The 21,909-nt window shown below is 40.1% G+C and overlaps 1 protein-coding gene across 5 annotated transcripts in view; it reads right to left on the bottom strand.

Annotated features, from left to right (window-relative positions):
- The window catches only part of cadm1a (cell adhesion molecule 1a), a 487,547-nt gene that overhangs the window by 14,062 nt on the left and 451,576 nt on the right, over nt 1-21,909 (bottom strand). For 3 of the 5 annotated variants that reach the window (XM_086160454.1, XM_086160458.1, XM_086160455.1), the window contains one exon: nt 13,880-13,912. The exons of the other annotated variants lie outside the window; for them this stretch is intronic. In XM_086160454.1, the coding sequence (XP_086016580.1) occupies nt 13,880-13,912 (33 nt within the window). The remainder of the gene's footprint in view (nt 1-13,879; nt 13,913-21,909) is intronic. 5 annotated transcript variants of the gene reach the window in all.

Here is a 21,909-nt window from a genome sequence, read left to right as displayed (position 1 = left end):
CAAAAAGTAAGTTGTATTTATGTATATATATGTGTGTATATATGTGTTTTATACAAAAATATAAACATATATATGTGTGTGTATATGTATTTAAATATAAATATGCACACATGCATTATATATATTTGTGTGTGTGTGTGTGTGTGTGTGTGTGTCAAAGTGTTGTTGAGCAAGACACCCTTCGCTGCTCCCCTTAGCTCTCCTCTGCTCATGGTTCATCCATGATGGGTTAAATGCAGCGGTTAAATTTCGCTGATGTATTGCTCAATGTATAACTGAATGTGACAATAAAGGTGTTTCTATATATAGTGCATGTGTGTACATATGCATACAAATATTTGTACACACACATATACATTTCATTCGGTGTAGGTTCAGTCATCCAGGTCAAGGTGAGTGACCCCAAAATCTTCTAGGGCGGCAACTGGACTTGTTTTTCTCCCCTTGAAGCCCCCATCCAAGAGGCTTCTTTAGTTTTGGGGTGAAACGTCTTCAAGTGAAGAAATTCAAGTCCAGTTGCCAAGACAAGATTGTGACAAAAGTGCATATATATTCACACACACACACACATACACACCTGTTACTTTTTGCTTTGTTTGAGTGTCATTTGAGTTGCATCAGCGAGGGGGTTCAGCGAGCCCCCCTGAAAAAAAAACAAAAAACAATGCACACAGCACAGCTTGGTCTGGCTAAATATATTATTATAAATACGAGAAGAGATCAAATAGAAAATACACAGATATTTATTTCGGGCAACGCAGCCTCAGGGCGTCACGGGCCGGTGTCACCCTGAGGCGGTCCCAAGCATGGATAAATGCAGAGGGTTGCGTCAGGAAGGGCATCCGGCATAACACTTTTGCCAAATCCAACATTCAAATTAAACATAATAACCAGATCATACCAGATCGGTTGAGGCCCGGGTGAACGACGACTGCCATTGGTAGCCATGACCTACATGGAACCAAATTGAAACTTGGCTACTGTAGGTTAAAGAAGGAGAGGTTTCTTTTTGGGAGTGACCAGGATGGATAGGATCAGGAATGAGTCTATCAGAGGAACAGCACATGTTAGATGTTTTGGAGAGAAGATCACATAAATCAGACTGAGATGGTTGGGTCATGTACAGAGGAGGGATAGCGAATATATCGGTAAACAGATGCTGGAATTGGAGCTGCAAGGCAGGAGTTCGTGAGGAAAACCAAAGAGGAGATTTATGGACGTAGTGAAAGAGAATATGAAGTTTGTATGTAGTTTGTATGAGAGTGGAGGATACGGAGAATAGGGTTAGATGGAGAAAGTTGATTCGCTAAGGTGATCCCTGAAGGAAAAAGCCAAAAGGAGAAGAAGAAGACTGATATTTATTTTGGACGGCCACGATGGCGCAATGATTAGCGCTTCGTGTTCGCAGGACGAAGGATTCTCGTTCGATTCCGACAAGGGGACCTTTCTGTGTGGAGTTTGCACGTTTCCCTCATTCTACAGTGTTAAAAATTTGTTCGGTTTATAAGTGAAATTCTGTCTGGATACACAATAATGACCCCTTGTCCCAGTCATTGTGGGTGATGAAACAATTTAAGAAAATGTGTGGCACGGCTTCTTTCCAAATATATCAATAAATAAACAGCTGCATTCCTCCAGACAGCTCAAGCTGAGACTTTCACTTATAGGTTCGGATGGGTTCGGAAGCAGGTGGAGGGCGGGAATGTGGGGGCGTGGGAGGGGTGTCACCTGTCAGACTCACTTGTGAGTGTGAAAGTAATTAATACAGCATATGTGCCTCATTTGAAGGGGAACGGCAAAGACGGGATGGAGCCAAGCATCCATCTCTCATCTTATCCCGCTGAGACCGGGATGGAAAGTGGCCTGGGAAACCTGTCCTGGGAAAAAATGTATGTAAAAAATGTAAAAAATGACTATGAGTATGCTTTTGAAAAGCCTCTTGTGGCAATAAATATAAAAATTACAAAATTTGACATGAATATAATTATAAATAACATATTAATAATAGTAATAGTATCATAATAATAATAATTATAATTATAAATACATAAAATATATTTTATTATATTATTATAATATAATATAATACTTTTAGTATACAATTTTATTTCTGGCTGTTTTGTTTTTAAATCTTTCATTGTGCATTGCTGATGTTTACTTATTGCAAAAGATTTAGTAAAACTTACCCCCGAGGAACTTCTCTGCATATTCATCATGCATTAGTATCTTAATATTTTGATAAAATATTCTGCCCGAAATGGTAATTTTTATCAAAATTCATGCGGAAATCAATGTGACGCTCGATGTATTTTATTTTTAACGTAACCAGTTAATAAAAAAAAAATGACCTAAAACTCGGGACTCCACAGTTGTTGCCTTTTACCTTCTCTATCCAAAATTTAAAGTCCACCTCAGGTCAGGAAACTTGCTCTGTCTTTAACAAATCTGCCTAAATCAGCAAACTAGCAGTCAAGAACCCGCCTCTCCCCCGATACTCATTCAGGTCAGGATCTCCTGTTTACCGTCGAGGCCCTGGGTTTTTACAACAAACCCTCCAGCCAAAAGAAAGCCATTTGGAATTTATCCAACGCGTCTTCCCAAATTCATTTCCATACTCAGCATATAAACATTGCAAATGTGGAGCTGACACATCAAACACAAAGTTCCCTAAGTAAAGTCCCCCCATCCCCCCTTGGCGCCTCTGTCTAATGGAAAATCCAATCCGGAGTTGGCCGCCCTTACACGGTCATAAAAAAAAAAAAAGTCTGAGGAAACATTCGCCGCATGTCAATACCTGGAGGTAATTTGGCACATTGTGTCCTTGTCATCTAATGAATGCTTTGTCTCTTTAATGACATCCAAATGTGACAGCTTAGTCCTTGGATGAAAGAGAAAAGTCCCGCGCTTCACCTGCCACCATCCCTGCTGTGAGCAAACTGGCCATTATGCCGGCTTATTCCGCCGCCGCCATTAGATCTCCGAGCGCGGCTCAATTATCCCGCCGCTTTCAGCCGCTCGCTGACAGCCGTGTTGGCAGGTGTGTCCTTTCCAGATGCGCTCACCTCTCTGAATGGGAAATTAGTCGGTTGCAGCGGGAGACACGCCGGCTAAAGCGGGCTGACATCTTCCGGCGGCGCGGCCTTTCATTAGGAGCGAGTGCGGCGAGGTGAAGTCGGAGGGGGCGGTGGGGGGTCTGCTTCAGTGAACCCCCCCCCCCCCCCCCACACACACACACACACACACATCCCCGGCCACGCTTTTCCGGTCGATTCATGTGGGTTTGGCCGCCGCAGGGGAAAAGTTCTAATTAAAAAAAAACGAGCTGCGATATATGTAGGGATTCCCAAAACAGCAATGAGAAAACATGATTTACTTTTTTTTTTTTTTTTTATTTCCCCCCGGCAAGTGAGGAAAATTAAATAAATGAATTAAAAAAATTATTAAAAAAAAAAAATATAATATTGAATAAATGAGGGACTGAATTGTTCTGTCTCTCTATGATGTGAATGAGAGTGAATGGGCTTTTTTTGTGAAATTTTTATATGGTGAGTGAATGAGTGAATGATTTGTCGTGAATGAGGTGTGAATGTCACTCTATTAAATACAAATATTATTCAAACGTCAATGACAGTGACACGACATACAACCATTCACTCCCTCATTCAAACGTCTGAGCACTTTAGACTCTTAAATCAACCTCCTGCATGTTTTTGGATGGTGGGAGGAACCTGGAGAGAACCCATGCAGACATGGGATGGGGGAAACCACACAGAAAGTCCGCTGTGAGGCGGGAGTGCCAACCACTGCAGCACTGTCATCCTTAATTATCTATTAATTATTTTTTCAATTAATTAATTTAGCATTAATTAATTAATCAATTAATAATTTCATGTATCAATTTCATGCGTTATTTGTTTATGTTTTCTTTCTTTTATTTATTTCGTTTTTTTTTTTTTGCATCAGATTAGCATCAACCACCATGCCGCCCTGATTTATTTATTGATTATTTATCTAATTGATTAATTTAGTAATAATGTAAATGATTCATTTCACGTGTCATTTTTTTGTTTTCTCTTTACTTTTTTTTTTTAGCATCAGAAAGCCCCAACTACAGTGCCACCAAGCTGCCTTTATATATTTATTCATTATTTAGGAATAATTTCATTTATTAACCTCATGCATTATTATTTGTTTATTTTTACTTCTTTTTTGTGTCAGATGGCACCAACCGCCATTCCACCGTGCGGCCCTTACCATTCTTTTTTTAAATTAATTAATTTGCTAATTTTTTCATTTATTATTTTCATGGGTTTTTATTTGTTTGGGTTTTTTTTTCGGGGGGTCAGATAGTGTGCGTTTAATCAGAGCGGCTCCTTATTTAAACCATTTTTCTCTGCTGAGGGATCCTCTTGTCTCGGCGTGCCGTAATAAAATCAAACACCACGTCTGTTTTTTTTTTTCTCTCTCTCTCTCTCTCGTTTCCCCAAACATTTCAACAGCCACTTCTCCGGTTGGCTGGCAGCTCATCTCGGCACCTCGCCTTTTCTCCGCTGAATGTTTAATTTGTTCCATTCTGCCCTCCACGCCTCCTCCTCTGTACCTGGACCACTTAAGAAGGAAATGGACAATCTCTGGGAGAGCCTTCCAGCTCTACAGTGTGTCAGCTTCACCCTTTCTTTTAATCATGACACGCGGGCATTGCCATGGCAACATTTATTTTTTATTTTTTTCCGGCCCTCTCCCTGCCCCCCCACCGGAGCTGTCGGCGTCGATGCTTTTCTATCAGTGTCTGCCGGGGTATCATTCGCCCTGCGAGGCGACCAGACTTTAATTAGCATTTTAAATAGATCGGGGTGCTTCTTGGCCTGTTGACATACAAAATGTTCTTCCGTTTTTTATTATTTACGTTAATTTCAAACGACACTTGAAGCTTTCGCTAGATTAAATGTCGCAGCGGCGGGAGGGATCGGCTCTCCCAACCAATTTAGCTCAAACTTAGATGTGAAGTCCGGAGGAAAAACTGATGGATTTCAAATCTTAAATCTCAGGTGGTTCTGTTTTGGTGATTTAGCGCCCGGCACGCAACGAAAATTAAACTGAAGTTGCCGAGGGCACCTGAATGCATCGCGGGCAATAACCCCTGGTGTCTGAATTTGTACGTCTTGTGAGAAAGCTTCATGTTTGGCGCTTGAAACCGATGTCTGAACCGTGATCAGAACTCCTGCCTCACAGCCAGAGGGTCGAGAAGGTGCCCGGTTTAATTCCGACAGCGGGCCTTTCTGTTTGCAGGTTCTCCTGTTTCCGCAAATGGTCCGAAAAAATCCAGTATAAACATGAGAGCGAACGGCAGTATGTCTGTTTGATGAATGAATGAGTGAATAGTTGCATGTCTACATTTGACGTGTGAATGAAAGGGTGAACGTAGCTATTTCTCTATGAAGTGTGAATGAGTGAGTGAATAGCTGTATGCCTCTATTTGATATGTGAATGAATGAATGGTTGCATGTCTTTACAGGATGCTTGAATGACAGAGTGAATGGTTGTATGTCTCTGTGCACCTTGTGAGTGAGAGGGCGAATGTTTGCATGACAATGATAGATGTATGAGATGTATGAATGAAAGGGTGAATGTAGGTATTTCTATATGACGTGAATGAGAGAGTGAATGGCTGTATGACTCTATATGACGGGTGAATGAATGAGTGAATGTTTGCACGTCTTTATATGATGTTTGAGGGACAGCAAATTGTTGTTTGCCTCTTTATGGTATGAGAATGAAAGAGTGAATGTCTGTATGTATTGTTACGTGTGAATGAGAAAGTGAATGTTTGTTTCTATATGACATTTGAATGAGAATGAGAGGATGAATGTCTCCATTTGTGGTCCTGTGATCCAGGGTGAGAACAGCTGGCTCCAGCATCTCTGCCACCCTGAGTGCAGGATAAGTGCTACAGATAATGAATGAATGAATGAATGAATGACTGACTGAATGAATGAATGAATGAAGACCTAGAACATTATTCATCTGCCAAAATACAGTGAAAAACACTGACACAGATTTCTTTAGCTGTTCTGTTTTGGTCTGGTATATCACTGCAGATGGAATTGCAAAAAAAAAAAAAAAAAGAAAAAATATCCATTAACGAAATGTTAGGCAACATTCTTTTTTTTCAATTTGTTTCTAAATTTTAAAATCAAACACAACAAACCTGTAGCAACGGGACCATTTTTTAGGAGCATCTTAATGATCCATCGTGTCTAATCAGCGCCATTGCTAAGGCTGCTTGTTTAACACATCATTAAATAAACAACATAATTCTAACCGTAAAAAAAATATTTTACGAAGGTTGTTAGGTTTGTATACAAGTCACAGCCCTGAGTTGGTCCGACGTGAAAAGAAAACACCTAATTACAGTATCTTCAAACCGACGCATCGGGGGATAATAGCTGGAGTGGTTCTGGTCGTTGCCTCGGCAACACGTGTGACGTCCCTCAAGATAGATGCCACGAGGAATTCCGAGTACGTGTCACATAGAAACCTGACTTCATTAACACCAGGCCTTAATTAAAAACCGTGTATAAACCGGATCACTTTATGGAAAAGCAACAATGAGCTTGTATAATCCGACAGATAGGAACATTTCAAGTCAGCTAAGACCAATCACTGATGGGAGGTTATCGTAAAACTTCTATCTTTTGTCAAAAAACCAAGAAGCAATTGAATTTAGGAGTGATGGCGAAGTCGAAACATATTCTGCTAATTTTCCTGCCACCGCGGATTTTTTTCAATTAGGAAGCTGGTAAAAGATAATAGTTGTAGGGACAAAAAAAAGAAAATTTAAACTGGTGATGAAAAACATGGTTTTGACTTGACAATCGATACGTAGCCAGATGGTAAATCCATTGAGAATTAATTATCCACTTTTGGTCAATAGAGCTCACAGAGTTCCAGAAATGTGGGCAAAAGGGTGGCGCCGTTGAGTCGAGTTGGTCAATAATTTCCATCAATTTCCAAAACGAAATGATTTACTGACAGGTTTTTACCCCCTGGGAATTTTGTACGAAGCGTCCATTATAATCTCAAGCTAAAGATAGCACACCTAGCTATTGTAATTTGATGCAAGAAAAGTATTCAAAGTTACTATGTTTGCTATTTATTCTTAGGATGAACTCAATTTAAGGTTGTTTCCAGGTTTTTCGGTGAAAATTTGTGAACACAATTACTTAAAATTTTCAAATGCTTATTTTGACATTTTGGGCAAATTAAAGGACTATGTGATGGGAGATCAACAGTAGGAATGTTCATCGATTGGTTACTGGATCTATAGATGTCAGATGTGTCATGTTAAATTTCGTGAACAATCTTTGCTGTCATTTCCAATCAGTTACAGGAAGTCGTGGACAGACGGTCCGGTTAAAATAGAAGAAAAACTATAACTGGTTGACAAATTGGCAGAAGATACGTTTTCCTCATTTGTATGTCAGCAGTTTCTCAATCCAAAGAAGACACAGAATTTTAAACCGCTGAAGTTGGTCCTTATGATAGTTAAAGTCTGGTATGGAATCAAGCTCCTCCCCTTTTTGGAATACAAACTGGTGTTTTGGCAGGAGGGAGTCGAGTCTGTGTTTCGCTCGTCTGGATCCTCGAGAAAAATCCTGTCTGCCTTACCTAAAGCTATCTGAAGGCTTTACGGAATTTAAGTCAAATTGAGGAAAACTGAAGGAATAGACTTGGTAGACGGGGAGTACGGGCTGCTGCAGCCAACGAAGACAGGAAGTTGGAAGATCATGGTGAAGTCTTTAACCAGCATAAAACGAAAACTTACATCTGAACTGACATCAGGAACATCAACCCCGAACAGTTGAATGGTTTACACGCCGGGAGCATCTGCCGTTCTGAAATCTCACAAATGTTGAAAACCCGTGAAAAGCGGGAAAAAAAAGTTGTGTAAGGCCAAATTCAAGTGTCAACAATACTTACTTTAATACTGAGACAGTTAACCTGCTCAGATACGTGTACCAAAAAAAACAATAAACACGATTACGTCAAAAAACGAATAAGTCTGGGTGCAAACTAGCAAATGTATCTACGCCAAGTGTCGGGTGTCCAGATTTTTTCCCGGTTCTTTAAAATGGACAGCTAAGACACAGGTTGTAACGTTTAGCATGCAATTAATCAAAAGTCAAAAATCAAATGAATTTGTGCATTTTGAAAATGAATTCTTTTTGTGGGTGAAAGGGTTTTCGTGAAAGATTTGTCTGGAATTCCATTTCTGGTATAGGACTTTTAAAAGCCGTTGAATCGGTGTGATGGAGCTCTGATTCAACAAGACTTTCGGGGGGTAAAAAAAAAAAAAAGTTGAGTTGTTAAATAAACTGGACCACTGTGAACAGTTAAACTGTGCCCCGTCTTTCAACGCCATCCTCGATCACTCGTGAAGTCAAAGTGGATCTGGTAAAATGTCTCACAACGCGATGATTTTTCATAGCCTCGGCGGCGAGGGAGGATTTACGGCTTCTATCGTCTGAAAGTAAAGAGCTATTTTCACGGTGCAAGTGCTTCGACCTTAAAGCGGAGACCAAACTCCTTTGATGATTTTATCAATAGGTAACCGTGTTTAAATATCATATAAGAAAAGAAAAATTGCAATCCACAACTGCGGCTTACGGCGCGTACTTTTTAGCTCAAAAGCTAAAAAGTCCTAACAGGCAAGTACAAATGAAAAGATCCAAAAAGGAAGTGGCGCGACCAGGGGCTTGTCTTTTCTGAGGAAACTCCAGAGACAAATAAACGCTCCGACGGCTTGTGAGACTCAAACGAATAAACTCTTCATGTGGCGAGATGTAATATATTCGTCCACAAAGAAAAAGGAAAAGGTTGCTTTAATTTTTTTCCCCGCAAGTGTTTCGGGACCAAAATAAGATTTCAACCCACTTGCAGTTTTAATATCTGTAAATATCCAATATTTGATCAGTTGAAGTAATTAAGTTTTGTTGTTTATTAAGTTTGGTTTTTCCACATCGGTAAGGTGTAAAAACTTGCTGAAAATCGAAATTAGTCGAAATGCATGGTTAGGGCTTCTGCCTCATAATGTGAAATTCCCTGGTTTGATTCCAATGTTTAATATGAACAATCTTTTATAAAAAGAACAATGTTCAGTGTTTTGGACATCGATCTACACATTTATATTTTTTTTCAGCAACACGATGGATCGACGTACATAATTCTTTTTCCGAAACTGGCACACTTGGTGGTTCATTCTAAATCCAGCGACCAATAAAATCCATTTTAAGATTTCTTCAACCAACAAACGCCGTATTGGATTGTGAGCAGGAATGAGATTTGCGCATTAGAAACAGAAAAGTGAAGAAAAAGAAGGTTCGGCACTCTGTCGGGTCTAAACCTCATCGTCTCTTGTTCTCACTTCGATCTGTTATCGCACCTTTGAGCAGAAATCCATCCAATTAGCTTGTTGCTTTTTCAACCCCCGAACGCAGCTTATGGTCCTTTTCTTTTCTCACATGGGATGTAAAAGGTGCGTAATGCATTTGCAATGAGAAGCGATCACGCGGGGGGGCTGTTCAGCATGCTGGTCTCGCATTGGAGGGGGCAAAGGACCGTCGGCGTTCACACTTGTTTGATTCATCGCGCATATGGACAACAACGTTGCTGCCTGCTAATGGTGATCCACCTCACTGTTGTACAGTATCTTTAGCTTATAGAAACCTTCTTATTTTTTTCTAATTTCACATTTAAATTTTTGTTTCTTGGATTTTAGATTTAATTTTAATTTATCAAAGTGATAATTTTTTTTTTTTTAATTTATATTTTTGAATTTTAGGATTTTGTACTTTCTTTCACACTTTGGATAAATTGCCAAAAAAGATGTGAATTTATAAATGATGTGAAGTAATTGTTGATTAATATCTTTTTGTCATTTTTTGCCATTTGGATGAATAAAGTGTAAATAAACACATTGTAACCATGTGGTTTTATCTATACATGAAAATAAAGACACTAGTCGTATGACTCAAGCTGGTAAATCACAATTAGCAAGGTCGTAGCTTGGGGGCAATAGCTAATTTCGCGTCAAGTTCACAATAATCCGAAAAAGAAGGTTAAAATATAAACAAACATATATTTTGTTGTTTTGTTTTTTTTTGAAGAGTCATAGCAAAGTCATTTTTACTGGATTTTCTACCTCGAGTCACTTATTATATTTTTATAATATATAAGCAGAATCCGGGGGCTCCTGATGTTAATTCATAAATTAAATAGTTAACACGCTGGGATCCTTGTTCCGAAATCTCACAATAGTTGAAAAGCTGCGAAAAAAAAGGCACGCAAGACCAAATTCAAGTGTCAATAATATTTCCAGGTCTTGCTCAGTCGGGGAACAGCGCGATGTCTACCAAAGAATAAAAAGAAAATAAAACATGCCGGCTTATGTTGACAACATAAAAAAAAATCAAATCAATCCACGCACAGACGAGAAAATGTATCAATGTGAAGTGTCGGGTGTCCAGACAAAGTTATTATTCTGAAGTATGTTTCCCAGCCAGGTTCTTTAAACTGAACTGCTAAGACGTGGGTTGTAACATTAAGCATACGATTAATTAAAAGTGAAGGTGAACGCAATCAAAATGTCAGTTATAATTAGCTGTGTATTTTAAAACCACACACACACACACACACACACACACACACACACACACACACACACACACGAATGCAACAAGTAAACCTGTTAAAATATCTTCAGGGAAGCAATCTACATTTTCCCTATTTTATCGTGCAGGTCCATGTCACCAGTTACGGGAGAAAACAAAGCACAGGTCACTGGATATGATAATAGAAATAAAAATATGAAGTAAAGAAAATATGCCGTCGGAGGGGAAAGTTCCCACCGAAACTGACTTGGGTACCATTTCGGGTAAAATTCCGAATCTAGGAATGACTCAACTGCTGCGCCTAACAGTCTCGGGGGGATGTAAACAACAGTTATGATAATTTAATTGGATGCAAAATAAGTAAACACCCCTGAGTGCAAGAGAAGTCATCAAACAAATTTGATCAAACACGAAGCGGGGGGTGGAATGATATTCTGCTGTCAGGATTTGACAAGTACTTGCTGTGTAAAACTAGATAAAGTAAAGATTTAACAAGGACATGTAATAGAAAATCTGGGAAAATTGCGTTTCCATTCCTGTGCTGTCGAAATCTTACACGTGTTGTTGCTTCTGTTTTCCCTCTATAACCCAATTTTGGACATTCTTTTGTCTCAGATATTATGGATATTAAGAATTTCATTAGTTCTCCCAGAAGCAGTGCACTGCACTTCTACTGAATTGGGTTTGGCTTAATGTAAGCTTCATATACTCAAATGTGCCTGCTTCTAAGCAAACATTGATGGTTGTTTTTAAGAAAATAAACACCAAAGGTATATGGGGGTGTTTGGCGATGGCTTTTATTTTCTATTTATTTTTTGCAGTGCTGCTTCACCTTGGCCAGATAAAGGAAATCGTAAAACAAATCTAATTATTTCCGGCAAAGCGAGGGTCCGTTTCCATTTGCGAAGGTCACTGGGGTCATTATCGAGCCTTGCTCATGATAATTATCTGAGGCGTTTTCCAAATAAGCAAGGTTAAACGTATCTTGATGAAAACGGACGGTGGCTAAATTCACAGATAAAGCAGAAGTGACTGCTGTGACCACGCGGAATAATGATGTGATTGAAAAAAAAAATGGTAAATGAGTCCTAATTTTTCCTCAGGGAGACTACATTTCCTGCCAGCGATACGCGCTGTTCCGGCTCCTTGGAAAGGAGTTTTCTTCCTGTTTGACACCTTGAGGGAACCTTTGTAATTGGCTGTTTTTTCCGCAGCTATCTAACGCTGTTGGAGGACTGGGCGGTTTCCCCTCAAACAACCCATTGGTGACATGTCTGACTGATGAACAGGTGGCTCCGTGGCGACCTCACGGGTAAACACACGGAATGGCTGGGGCTGGGGGGTATTAAAGTTGTGTGACGACGATAGAAATCGACCCCCGGGTTCAGTCCGACGGTGATACCGAGCGGCGGCTGCGGTAAAACAAGAGGAATCGCCGTCGCCGCTGCTTTCACTGGAGAGACAAATCCGAGAGAGCTATGACATTCCACGTGATCATGTCTTCACAGGCAAGTAGAGGCTTGTATTGTTCTTTATCTGCTTTATTTGGCTTGGATCCCATTTAAGAAATGGTGGGGTACGCTTACAAAGGCCAATTGCAAGGACACTAAGAATAAAAGATAGATTTCGGGGGTTCGGGGAAAAAAGAAACCCTAAGCTTGAGGGGTTAACATTTCATGACAATGTGGCAAAACTGCTGGTAAACCAATTCCCATATTCTCAATTTATTATTTTTAAAGTTTTTGAATGGTTAGGATGAATTTTGCTTCTGTTCACTTGAAAGTTGACTAATGGCGAGTTGTTGTCAACTCTTGTCAGCCTTTGACCGACCGGACGAACAACAGTAGGAGCAGGAAGGAAGCATAAACATTAGAGATCTTTTAACTGACGGTGAAACTGATGGCAAATTGTTGTTTAAAGCACAAAAGAAAAAGACTTATTATTTTTGAAGCTGCAAAGAAACAAAGCATCTGGTTGAAATCAAGTAGCAAGGTGTGAGGGATATTTATTAAATAGCTGTATCTAGAAACCGATTTTCCTGTAATTACTGTTTTGAATCAATCGAGATGGTTCATCCACGCAGAGCATTGGGATCTGTAAGAACCTGCTGAGGTGGACACCGGCACCACCAAACACCAGACTCTGGAGATCATCAGGTGTTTGAGTCCCGGTAATACTAGAACTGACAGATTTCACTGTATAGCTAAAACCGCCATCGGGGTAAAATTTACCCGCTAAGTGGACACATTGATTTTCAAAGTGCACGGTTTGTTTACTTAGCAACCTTCCAATCATCACAAAATAGATCCGAATGTTCTGGATTTGTTGTCTCCTAGCGCCAGTCTCGTTCCCGAACTGCGCCATCTTTTCTGATTGTCAAATCCATTTTTTACGTTTAATTGATAACTTTGAACAGCTTTGATAAGAATGAAAGGACAATTTGGCAACTTTCACGATCAGATGCATTTGTGTGCAGAATAATCTAAGTAAGCTAGTTAAAGCTAGTTTGGATGATCACATGACCAAAAAGTAGACGTCAGATTGCGGTAAAATGGGCGAGTGGAGGGCGGGAGAGAATGACTTTCCCCCGTCTTTCCATATCGCAGTTTACTTTATGATTCAATGAGCAGTTCTATCAATAACAGCAGTAGGAAAAATGTTACCGTGGCAACATGCAATGTTTCAATCCATAAGCGTGAAACGGATTGCACAAACATCACCATGTTCTTTACGCTGGTACATTTTACCCCACTGGTGCTGTTGGGGTTAAATAGTTATTTCTAAAATCTGGCAGGAGAATTTTAAATTATTCAGAGATGGAAAAGTCAAAGACTAGAAGGGGGAATTCTGATATTTCATGGAAATGGTTAAAGTTACATACAGTTAGAAAACAGACACGGGCAAATTTGACCTGTTGGGCGGTTCTGGCAATAAAGTTAGCTTAATAATTCATAACGTCCTTTCTTGATCACTTGCACGTGATTTGAATTTTTAAACTTTCAGAATTTCCCCGTACTGGCCGGATGCGTAAACCCTCAGGATCGAACCTCAGCAGACCCTGTCGCGGTCGATCTCGGTGGTTGAGTAACACAACATTAGCTGTGCAACGCTTAGCAAAAACATGATGCAGATGCAGGACATTGGTAAAATAAACAAATAATAATAATAAAAAAAAAAAAAGACATAAAGAAGAAAGTAGAGATACCAACCATGAGCTGCAGGTTCAGTGCTGGGCGCAGTGTCTGAGCACACAGGGAGGTGGTGGAGGGAGGTGTGGTACAGGAGAAACGCATGCAAATAAAGGAGAAGGCGGGAGTGGGGGGGGGGAGGGAAGGGAGGAGAAAACAAATGACACCCATAAGCAAGCATTCAGAAGACCAGAACATGACAAAAGACACAAGGCTTGAGGGAAATCAAAGCAACCAAAGGCAGTGCAGAGATAAACATAAGCACGCACACGTAAGTGCACGCACGCACACACACACGCACACACACACACACACACAAGGACATACGCTTACAACATTGTTCACACTGGACTTTACTGGTGCAGGAGATATGAACCAGACCATTATCACCAGCCTGAGCGGCAGCAGCAGCAGCCTGGAGGAAAGCCCAGCTGTCGGGAGGAAGGACGCCGCCTGAACATATAACCGCTTGAAACACACTTTTTTGATTTGGATTTTTTCTTTTTTTTTTTTTTTTTTTTTTTCAAATTTAAATTTTGAGTGAGCCCAGCCGCTGCCAACGGGGCAGCCGGCGAATATCAGGGAGTCCAAGAAGTCAATCCGACTGTGAAAATGAAAAAAAAAAAAAAAAAAAAAACTTCTGCTGTAGTTTTAGGTGAAGACTTTTGGGTTGTGAAAAATGCTGCCGGAGTTTAGCCCTGATTCAGGAGCGGGTTTCAACAATTTAAACAGTATTTACAGAAAAAGAAGCTGCTCATCTAGCAGGTCTCTTAAGACCTGGCTGACTATAAAAAATAAAATAATACTTAAAAAAAACATTGCCTACATTGTCTTAAAAGGAAAAAATAAAGTCGCCTGCAGTGAATCAGGAGATACTGCGAGTTAAGATTTCAGAGACTTGGATTAGATCTGTAATCCAAGATAAATGACTGCTGGCAGTGTTAAACCCTGATTCCCGCCTCTAACTCTTTGAATAGAGTATCCCCTAAATTAAGCAAATTATGTATAAGGTTAATTTTGCAGTTTATTTTACAGCATTTAAAAAAAGGTTGTTTATCTCGGTGATGATCTTTGAGTGATTGTTTTGAGAAAATTTTCGATACAGGTGAGAGCATGGATTTCTTACCATCACAATATCACCATAACAATTATAACCGTAACAACCCAATCCAACTTAATATCTGCAAAAAAACTCATTTATGATCATATCTGATCATCACAGCGATTTTACAAAGAACGCTCCCCATGTGTCTAGTGGAGATGAAGAGGCCTCTTGGAGAAGAAGTGAAAAAAAAAATCTCAGTCTGGTTGCCACGCCGACAACAATTTGACAACGATTAACCACGACCTATATGACAGAGAACCTTCGCAGACACATTCTCGTATTTCTATGATTTATCGATTCTTCCCCGGCGAGGACGTTCGCGGGAAGCTGTTAAAGCTCGAGAGCGGACTGGATTGGTCTCCCTCAAAATGAACCACTCTGAAGATGTAATGGTTAAAAAAAACATAAATAGATTAAAAAATAAGGGCTTTAAGCTGAAACAAGCCCTTCCTCCACCTGGCCGACCGCAGCACAAAGTGGATGTGATTGCCAGACTGCACGTTTCAAAATGTTACAAAAATTGGACACGGCCCCGTCTTGTTTCTGCCGCCCGAAAAGACAGATTTGACAAGCACTTAGTTTGAAGGCCGACTTCTGCTGTCGAGATTCACGGGAGCTACATCTGTTCCGCGCAGCAGCCTCAAACCGGCGTCTCTGTCCGCATACATTCAGGACAACTTGGGAGTCTTACTATACCTGTACATGTTGCTCAATCTCAATACTCAAACATTCATGTTAATTGGCGGCTACTTAGAGAGCGCTTTCACACCTTACAGTTTGCATGCAAGCCCCTAAATAAGCCACAGGTAACAACCCGGGGTTCAGAATCTCGCCTGAGGACACTTCGACGTGCAGGAGGGGGATTTAAATTAATCGAGTAATTCATTCATTAATTCATTCATTTATTCAGTTTCTACTCTGCCTATGCTAAAGGTGGGATTCAACCTAAACAAGGGTGCTAGTTTATGACAGGGACGCATTTAGAGACTTACAACCATTCAGTCTCTCATTCACTGGTGACTTGATATCAAAGTTAAAATCAGTTTTAATGTCAATTTCTCCACATGTCATGGACATACAGAGGGATGGAGAAAACATTCTCACAATCCTATTGGTAACATGAAATTAACATAATAATAATAATAATAAGAGAGTATAAATGAGCAGTGAAGTGCACTGTTACATTAAACAGTAAACATTAAACCATAAGGTATTGGAGTCAAACTCAAGGCTCACGGGCCAAATCCGGCCCGCGGTTGGATTATCTTTGGCCCACAGGATGATATTTAATTACACTTAAAGTTGGACCGCTGATATGTTGCAAGCACCACTAATACTACAAGTCCCGCAATGCACTACAAGTGCTGTGGCGCGTCAGTCGGGTGCCGCAAGCACGAGCCTCACCCGCTCACCTTTTCTGAGTTACCTGTTGTCAACTGTCAGCTGCCCTTGTCCCCCAAAAAAATGGCTAGACAAAAGATGGACTTTGTCAACTGGGGGTTTCAAGAGGTTGGAGGCAGAGTATATGATCGCAGAGAGTGGCGATACTTCTGATGCTGCACAGCTGTTGATTTTCATCCGTGGAGTGGACTCAGAGGGACTTTTGGGGTTAAGATCAATGCATGGCACAACTAGTGGAATATTTATCTTTGAAGAAATATGCGTACGCGTAAATGAAATGGGCCTGCCTTGGGATAAACTTGGGGATGCTGACAACAGATGTGAGGTCAAAAGAGTGGACTGACGGGCAGGATCCAGGAGAAAATGCGTTAGGAATTACTGAGAAAAAGCTACTTTTCGGAGCATGTTCTCATCCCAATGCGTCAACCGCCTGACGAACGTTGGCGGTTTCCTTTCGTATCACATACTGACACATTACGATCCTCTGTCTCCTCATTTTTCAATGGACCTGGAGCGTCATGTTTACATCAACACTTGAATTTCTCTCTATACTTACGAAAATAAAAGCGGAGTTAGTATTTTGCACGTTTGTGTTTTAAAGGAAAAATCGCGTCGCTCCATCTGACACGACACCACATGAGGAAGGGGTGCCCAGTGTGCCGGTAAGTGACGCGTGGGAATGTGTCGTCGAAAAATTAGGAAAAAATTAGAAGCTTCTCCAAGTTTGTCGGTAAATGACGAAAAGGGGGCGCCTCATGTGTCGATATGTGACGCAGAGGGAAGCTTCACATTTCGTCAGGCAATTGGCCCATTGGGATGAGAATGTGTTACTTATAGAGCCATAAGAAATAAATGCAACTGATTTTTTTTTGTAGTTAATGTTGTTGTTTATGGACAAGTATGTACAGGTATAAGCTTTGTCAGTTCAAGGTTCTAGCTTAGACTAGAGAGCATTAGAGAGCAGAAAACTGAGCTGTAAAAAGTTTCCTTTTTGTATTTTTTTCTTGCTATAACAAGGCATGTTTGATTTTTCTTTCAAGGAAATTCTTTTTTGGCTGTGGAATTTTTTTTTTTTTTCATTAGAAATGACCCTGGAAATGCTGCAGATAGAGCCATAAGAAATTTGTTGTGACTGATTTTAAATTTATTTAATGTTTAATTTTTTTGTAATAGCCAATTATTTAAATGCTTTCTCAGTTTCAGGGTCAATATGTGCAACGAGTTCAATTCAATAGGTTTTTCAATAAACATTGAACCACTCCGGACAACAACTTTTTAAATTTTGGCCCACTGTGCATTTGAGTTTGACACACCTGCTATAAAGTATGAAGTATAAAGTGCATGGAGATACAGATTAATATTTGAAGGGATGAGAAAGTAGCAGTAGAGATTTTTTTTGTGCACAGTTTAGTGCAAAAGTCAGTATTAAATACCATAATAGTATACCGAGACAAACAGCCATTCACCCATTCAGTCATGCCTTATTTTGACCTACAACCCTTCACTGTCTCGTGCAAATGTCATTTAGAGAAATACAATAATTATCTTCACACTTACCAAGTCATATAGACATTAATCCGTTCACTCTCTTGAGACATGTAGCAATTCAGTCTTTCATTTATTAATCATTTAGAGATATTCAACCATTCACCTTCTCATTCAGACATCAACGAGATATATAACCCTTCAACCTCTCATTAACCTCTCATATTGACAGTAATCCAATCACTCTCTCATTCACAAGTCAAATAGTGACAGGTTTATAATCTCATCCATCCATCATTTAGACACATTCAACCATTCACCACTCAACTTTTCATTCACACGCTGAGAGATATGTAATCATTCACCCGTCTGGGTAATTTAGGGTCTCCAATGGATTTCTTGCATGTATACTTATTTTCCATTTTGTACTTGATTGTAACAATGAAATACAACGTTCTGTAAATCGGCACCCGCGTTTCTTCGTTTTCCTGCATGTGACTAAAACGCAGCATGCAGATTGCAGCCGGGAAAAAAAAAAAATGAATGAATTAGCATTCACATTTTGATTCATTTTAAGAGTATTTCCGCTATGTAAGAAATTTGTTTGTTTTTGCGGTATCGGCTGGCGGAACAGTCCAAAGTATCTCCAGGCAGAAAATATTTGATCGTTTTGTCGGCGGCTGTCGATTTGACTGACATCCTGGCGTAACACGCGTGTCTCTGAGAGGCCACGTGGCCTGCCAACCGCCATTACCCTCATGGGTGTCGGCCACGCGGGGGGGGGGGCTCGATACGCCCGCCGCTGAGTGATTGCCTGTCCGTTTCCCGAGCACCCTCCGCACCTCGGATCCGTGTCTCGTTGCCATGCATCCCTCGAACCCTCTTGGTGTTCCGCTGCGACCCCGACATGCCGAGATAACTGCACGCCAATCATAATTATATTGGCAGAAATGCATTAGGTGGAACCCCGCGGCACTGAAAATGCCAGCGGGCCACCGGGTATCCCTGCTGGCTGCTGGATTACTTTTTTGTTACTTGTTTTTGTTTTTTGTTCTTTTGAAACATCCCTTTTCCCTTCCTGGGTTTGACTTTGCGATTTTGAACATTTCCCAAATTTCCTTTTGCATTTTTAAAATATGACACAAATAAATGCAGATTTTCTTTTCAGTACAGAAATAAATTACTACGCTTCATTTGTTTTTTCATCGTAGCAATTCGGGATGGATAATCCTAACAGATGTTTTTTTTTTTCCTCTGCCCCAATTTCAGCCATTATTTTTTTATAAATCCAATAAAGTTTTGGTTGCCGTCTGTTTTCACTCCAAGGCAAATTACTCTCAAAAGTATTTTCTCCTCCCGAGTGGTTTTCCAGATGAAGCATGGTTAAAAACAAGCTGAACCACCGTTGCGTCCCCTCGTCATTCATTGAGATTATATAGTCTAATCTAGCGGAATTGTTTTGAGCCCATAAATGGAGACCATATCTGTGCAAACACCAATTCCAAAATAAGTTGGAACGATTTATAAAACGTAAATAAAAACTAATTCTGAGAGCTCTGAAACCTGCGTTGATGCTGCTTCATAGATTTGTAAGCTTCACCGGCAAAAAGCACTAATGCCATTCCATAGACGCAGGCTTTTGAGCTGTCCACCTCTGGACAGACCTTCTCCTTCTAAGTCCAATGGACACGGTGTCCTTGGTCCAAAAATTTTCAACGTTTTAATGTCAACGAATTTCAACGTTTTGACTCAAATGACCACAGAAGTCAGTTTCTGTCCTTATTTAAATCAACATTTTAGCCCTGAAGATGTAAGAGCCTGAAGATCGCAAGCATACAATTTTGGCCCCATCCCCTCGCGCATAGACTCCCACAGATTCCTCGAATCGTTTGATCATGTATTGAACATTAGATGGAGAGATCTTCACTGTTTTCACCGGTTGACCTTGAGTAGGACACAGTTTGAGTCAGATTGGTGAGCCTCTGCCCATCCTTACATCACTGGAAATACCCCTTCACATCCAGCTATGTTACTGACCTATCATCTCTTCTGCTTTCCCTTTGAGTCGCCACCTTCATGGGTCGCAATCATCTTCCTCCATCTAACTCTTCTTTCACATCAACTAACTTCATGTCCACTTTCCCTGCATCCATCAATCTCCTCTTTGGTGTTCCTCTAGTCTTCCTGGCACAAACTCTTGGATTTGTGCCGGTAACATTTCATGCCTTTTGTTGTCTCCCGTCCAACATTTTTGGAACCAATGCCATCAAATTCAAAATGAGCCAGTATATTGAAATGGAAAACGTCTCAGTTTCAACATCTAACATATCATTTTGTTCCATATGAAATAAAAATATCGGCTGATAATATATATTTTTTCATTTCATTTTCATTTTTTTAGTTATATAATATTTGGGACTACCAGCCATCTTTCACATCTGTGACGCCGGTCCAGGTTATGTAAACTCAACGGCTTGATCGCATAATACCAGGAATGAGTAAACATGGAGACTGTTTACCTCATTTCCTTTTTAAGCTCAAAAGAAAAGTTGCGGACACCCCTTTTTTTCTGTCTGATGTTTATTGTGGCCAGATTTTGGCAAGAAAGAATTGAAATCTGCTCAGACCTGCGGCGAGGTGAAATTGTGAGCAACTCTGGGAAAAGCCATTTTTATTTTTTGGCAATCTCACTGAGTGGATTAATCTGTGTTGGTGCCTAATCTCAGCAGAGAAATATAAGCCCCTTTATTTTTATATATATATTTAGTATCTGATCGTCTTTTTCTCCCACCGTGCCCAGTTTTTGTCTTAATTGAGGGTAACATGGGGATTCGTACACCTTCATTTTTGATCAGTTTTTCACTCTTCCTTTAATGAATGAGCCTCTCTGTGGGGACTCTCCATGTTCTCCCCCATGTCTGAGTGGTTTCCTACAGCTTCTCAGGTTTTTTCCCGCAGTCCAAAACCCTGCAGGACGTTCATTCAAAACCTGACTTAGCCAAACACTTTGAATTAGGGGGTGAATGTTTGTTTGTCTCGATATGATAAATGAATGAGAGGATGAATAGCTGTATGATTATATGAGTGGGTGAATAGATGCATGTCTCTATATGACTTGTGAGTCAGTCAGTCAGTGTGTGAGTGGTTATACATTTCTGTATGACCTATGAATGAGAGGGTGAATGGCAGTTTGTCTATATGAAGTATAAATGAAGCAGTGAATGGCTGAATGTGTCTATGACTTTTGAATGAGCAAGTAAATAGATGAATTGCTCTATGTGACATAAATGAGAGATTGGGTGAATGGTTATACATCTCTATGAATTATGAATGAGAGGGTGAATTGCAATAGGTGTCTATGACTTGTGAATGAGAGAATGAATGGCTGCATGTGTCTAAGTGACTTGTGTGTGAGCAACTGAATATATGCATATTTCTATATGACACTTGAATGGTAAAGTGAATGGTTGGTCACTATATGACTTGTGAAGGAGTGAATGAATAGCTGCATACCTCCATATAAGGTGAGAATGAACAAATGAATGATTATATGTCTCTACACATGGCTCCGTGTTCAGCCAATGACGGCCAGGATAGGCTCCTGCATGCCTGCAACTCTCACTTCAGGTATAGATAGTGAATGAATTAATGAATTTCAAAGATGACTGACTCACCCGGACAGAAATAAATAAATCAAGTAAACCTTTGTCAGAATGGAGCTGAATATTTACACCAAATCGGGACAGAGCGCCATGCTGAATCGGTCTCATGTGATAGGACATAAAATTGTAAATATTTTTCCACCCCTTCATGCAAATGGTGACGGTTGAGTCACCAGATATGAAAAACTAATTCTAAATGAAACAGTGCAAAATGGTTGTTACTTCTAAATGATGTCAAGTATCACAGTTTGATCTTACTAATCTTACTTTACATAGAGTAAAAGCAAACGTAACCATTCATCCCTCAGCTGATTCGAGTTTCTTGTTGATTTAAAACAAATAAATTATTGTACTGCGCCTCTTTTCAAGGCGCCTTAAATTTGCACGGCTTTCAATTG

This window comes from Fistularia commersonii, chromosome 15 (assembly GCF_037954325.1).
Source record: "Fistularia commersonii isolate RoL2024-O1a breed Wild chromosome 15, RoL_Fcom_v1.0, whole genome shotgun sequence".
Classification (NCBI taxonomy): Eukaryota; Metazoa; Chordata; class Actinopteri; order Syngnathiformes; family Fistulariidae; genus Fistularia; species Fistularia commersonii.
Note: the sequence above shows the minus strand (reverse complement) of the source record. Positions and strands in the feature narration are given on the sequence as shown.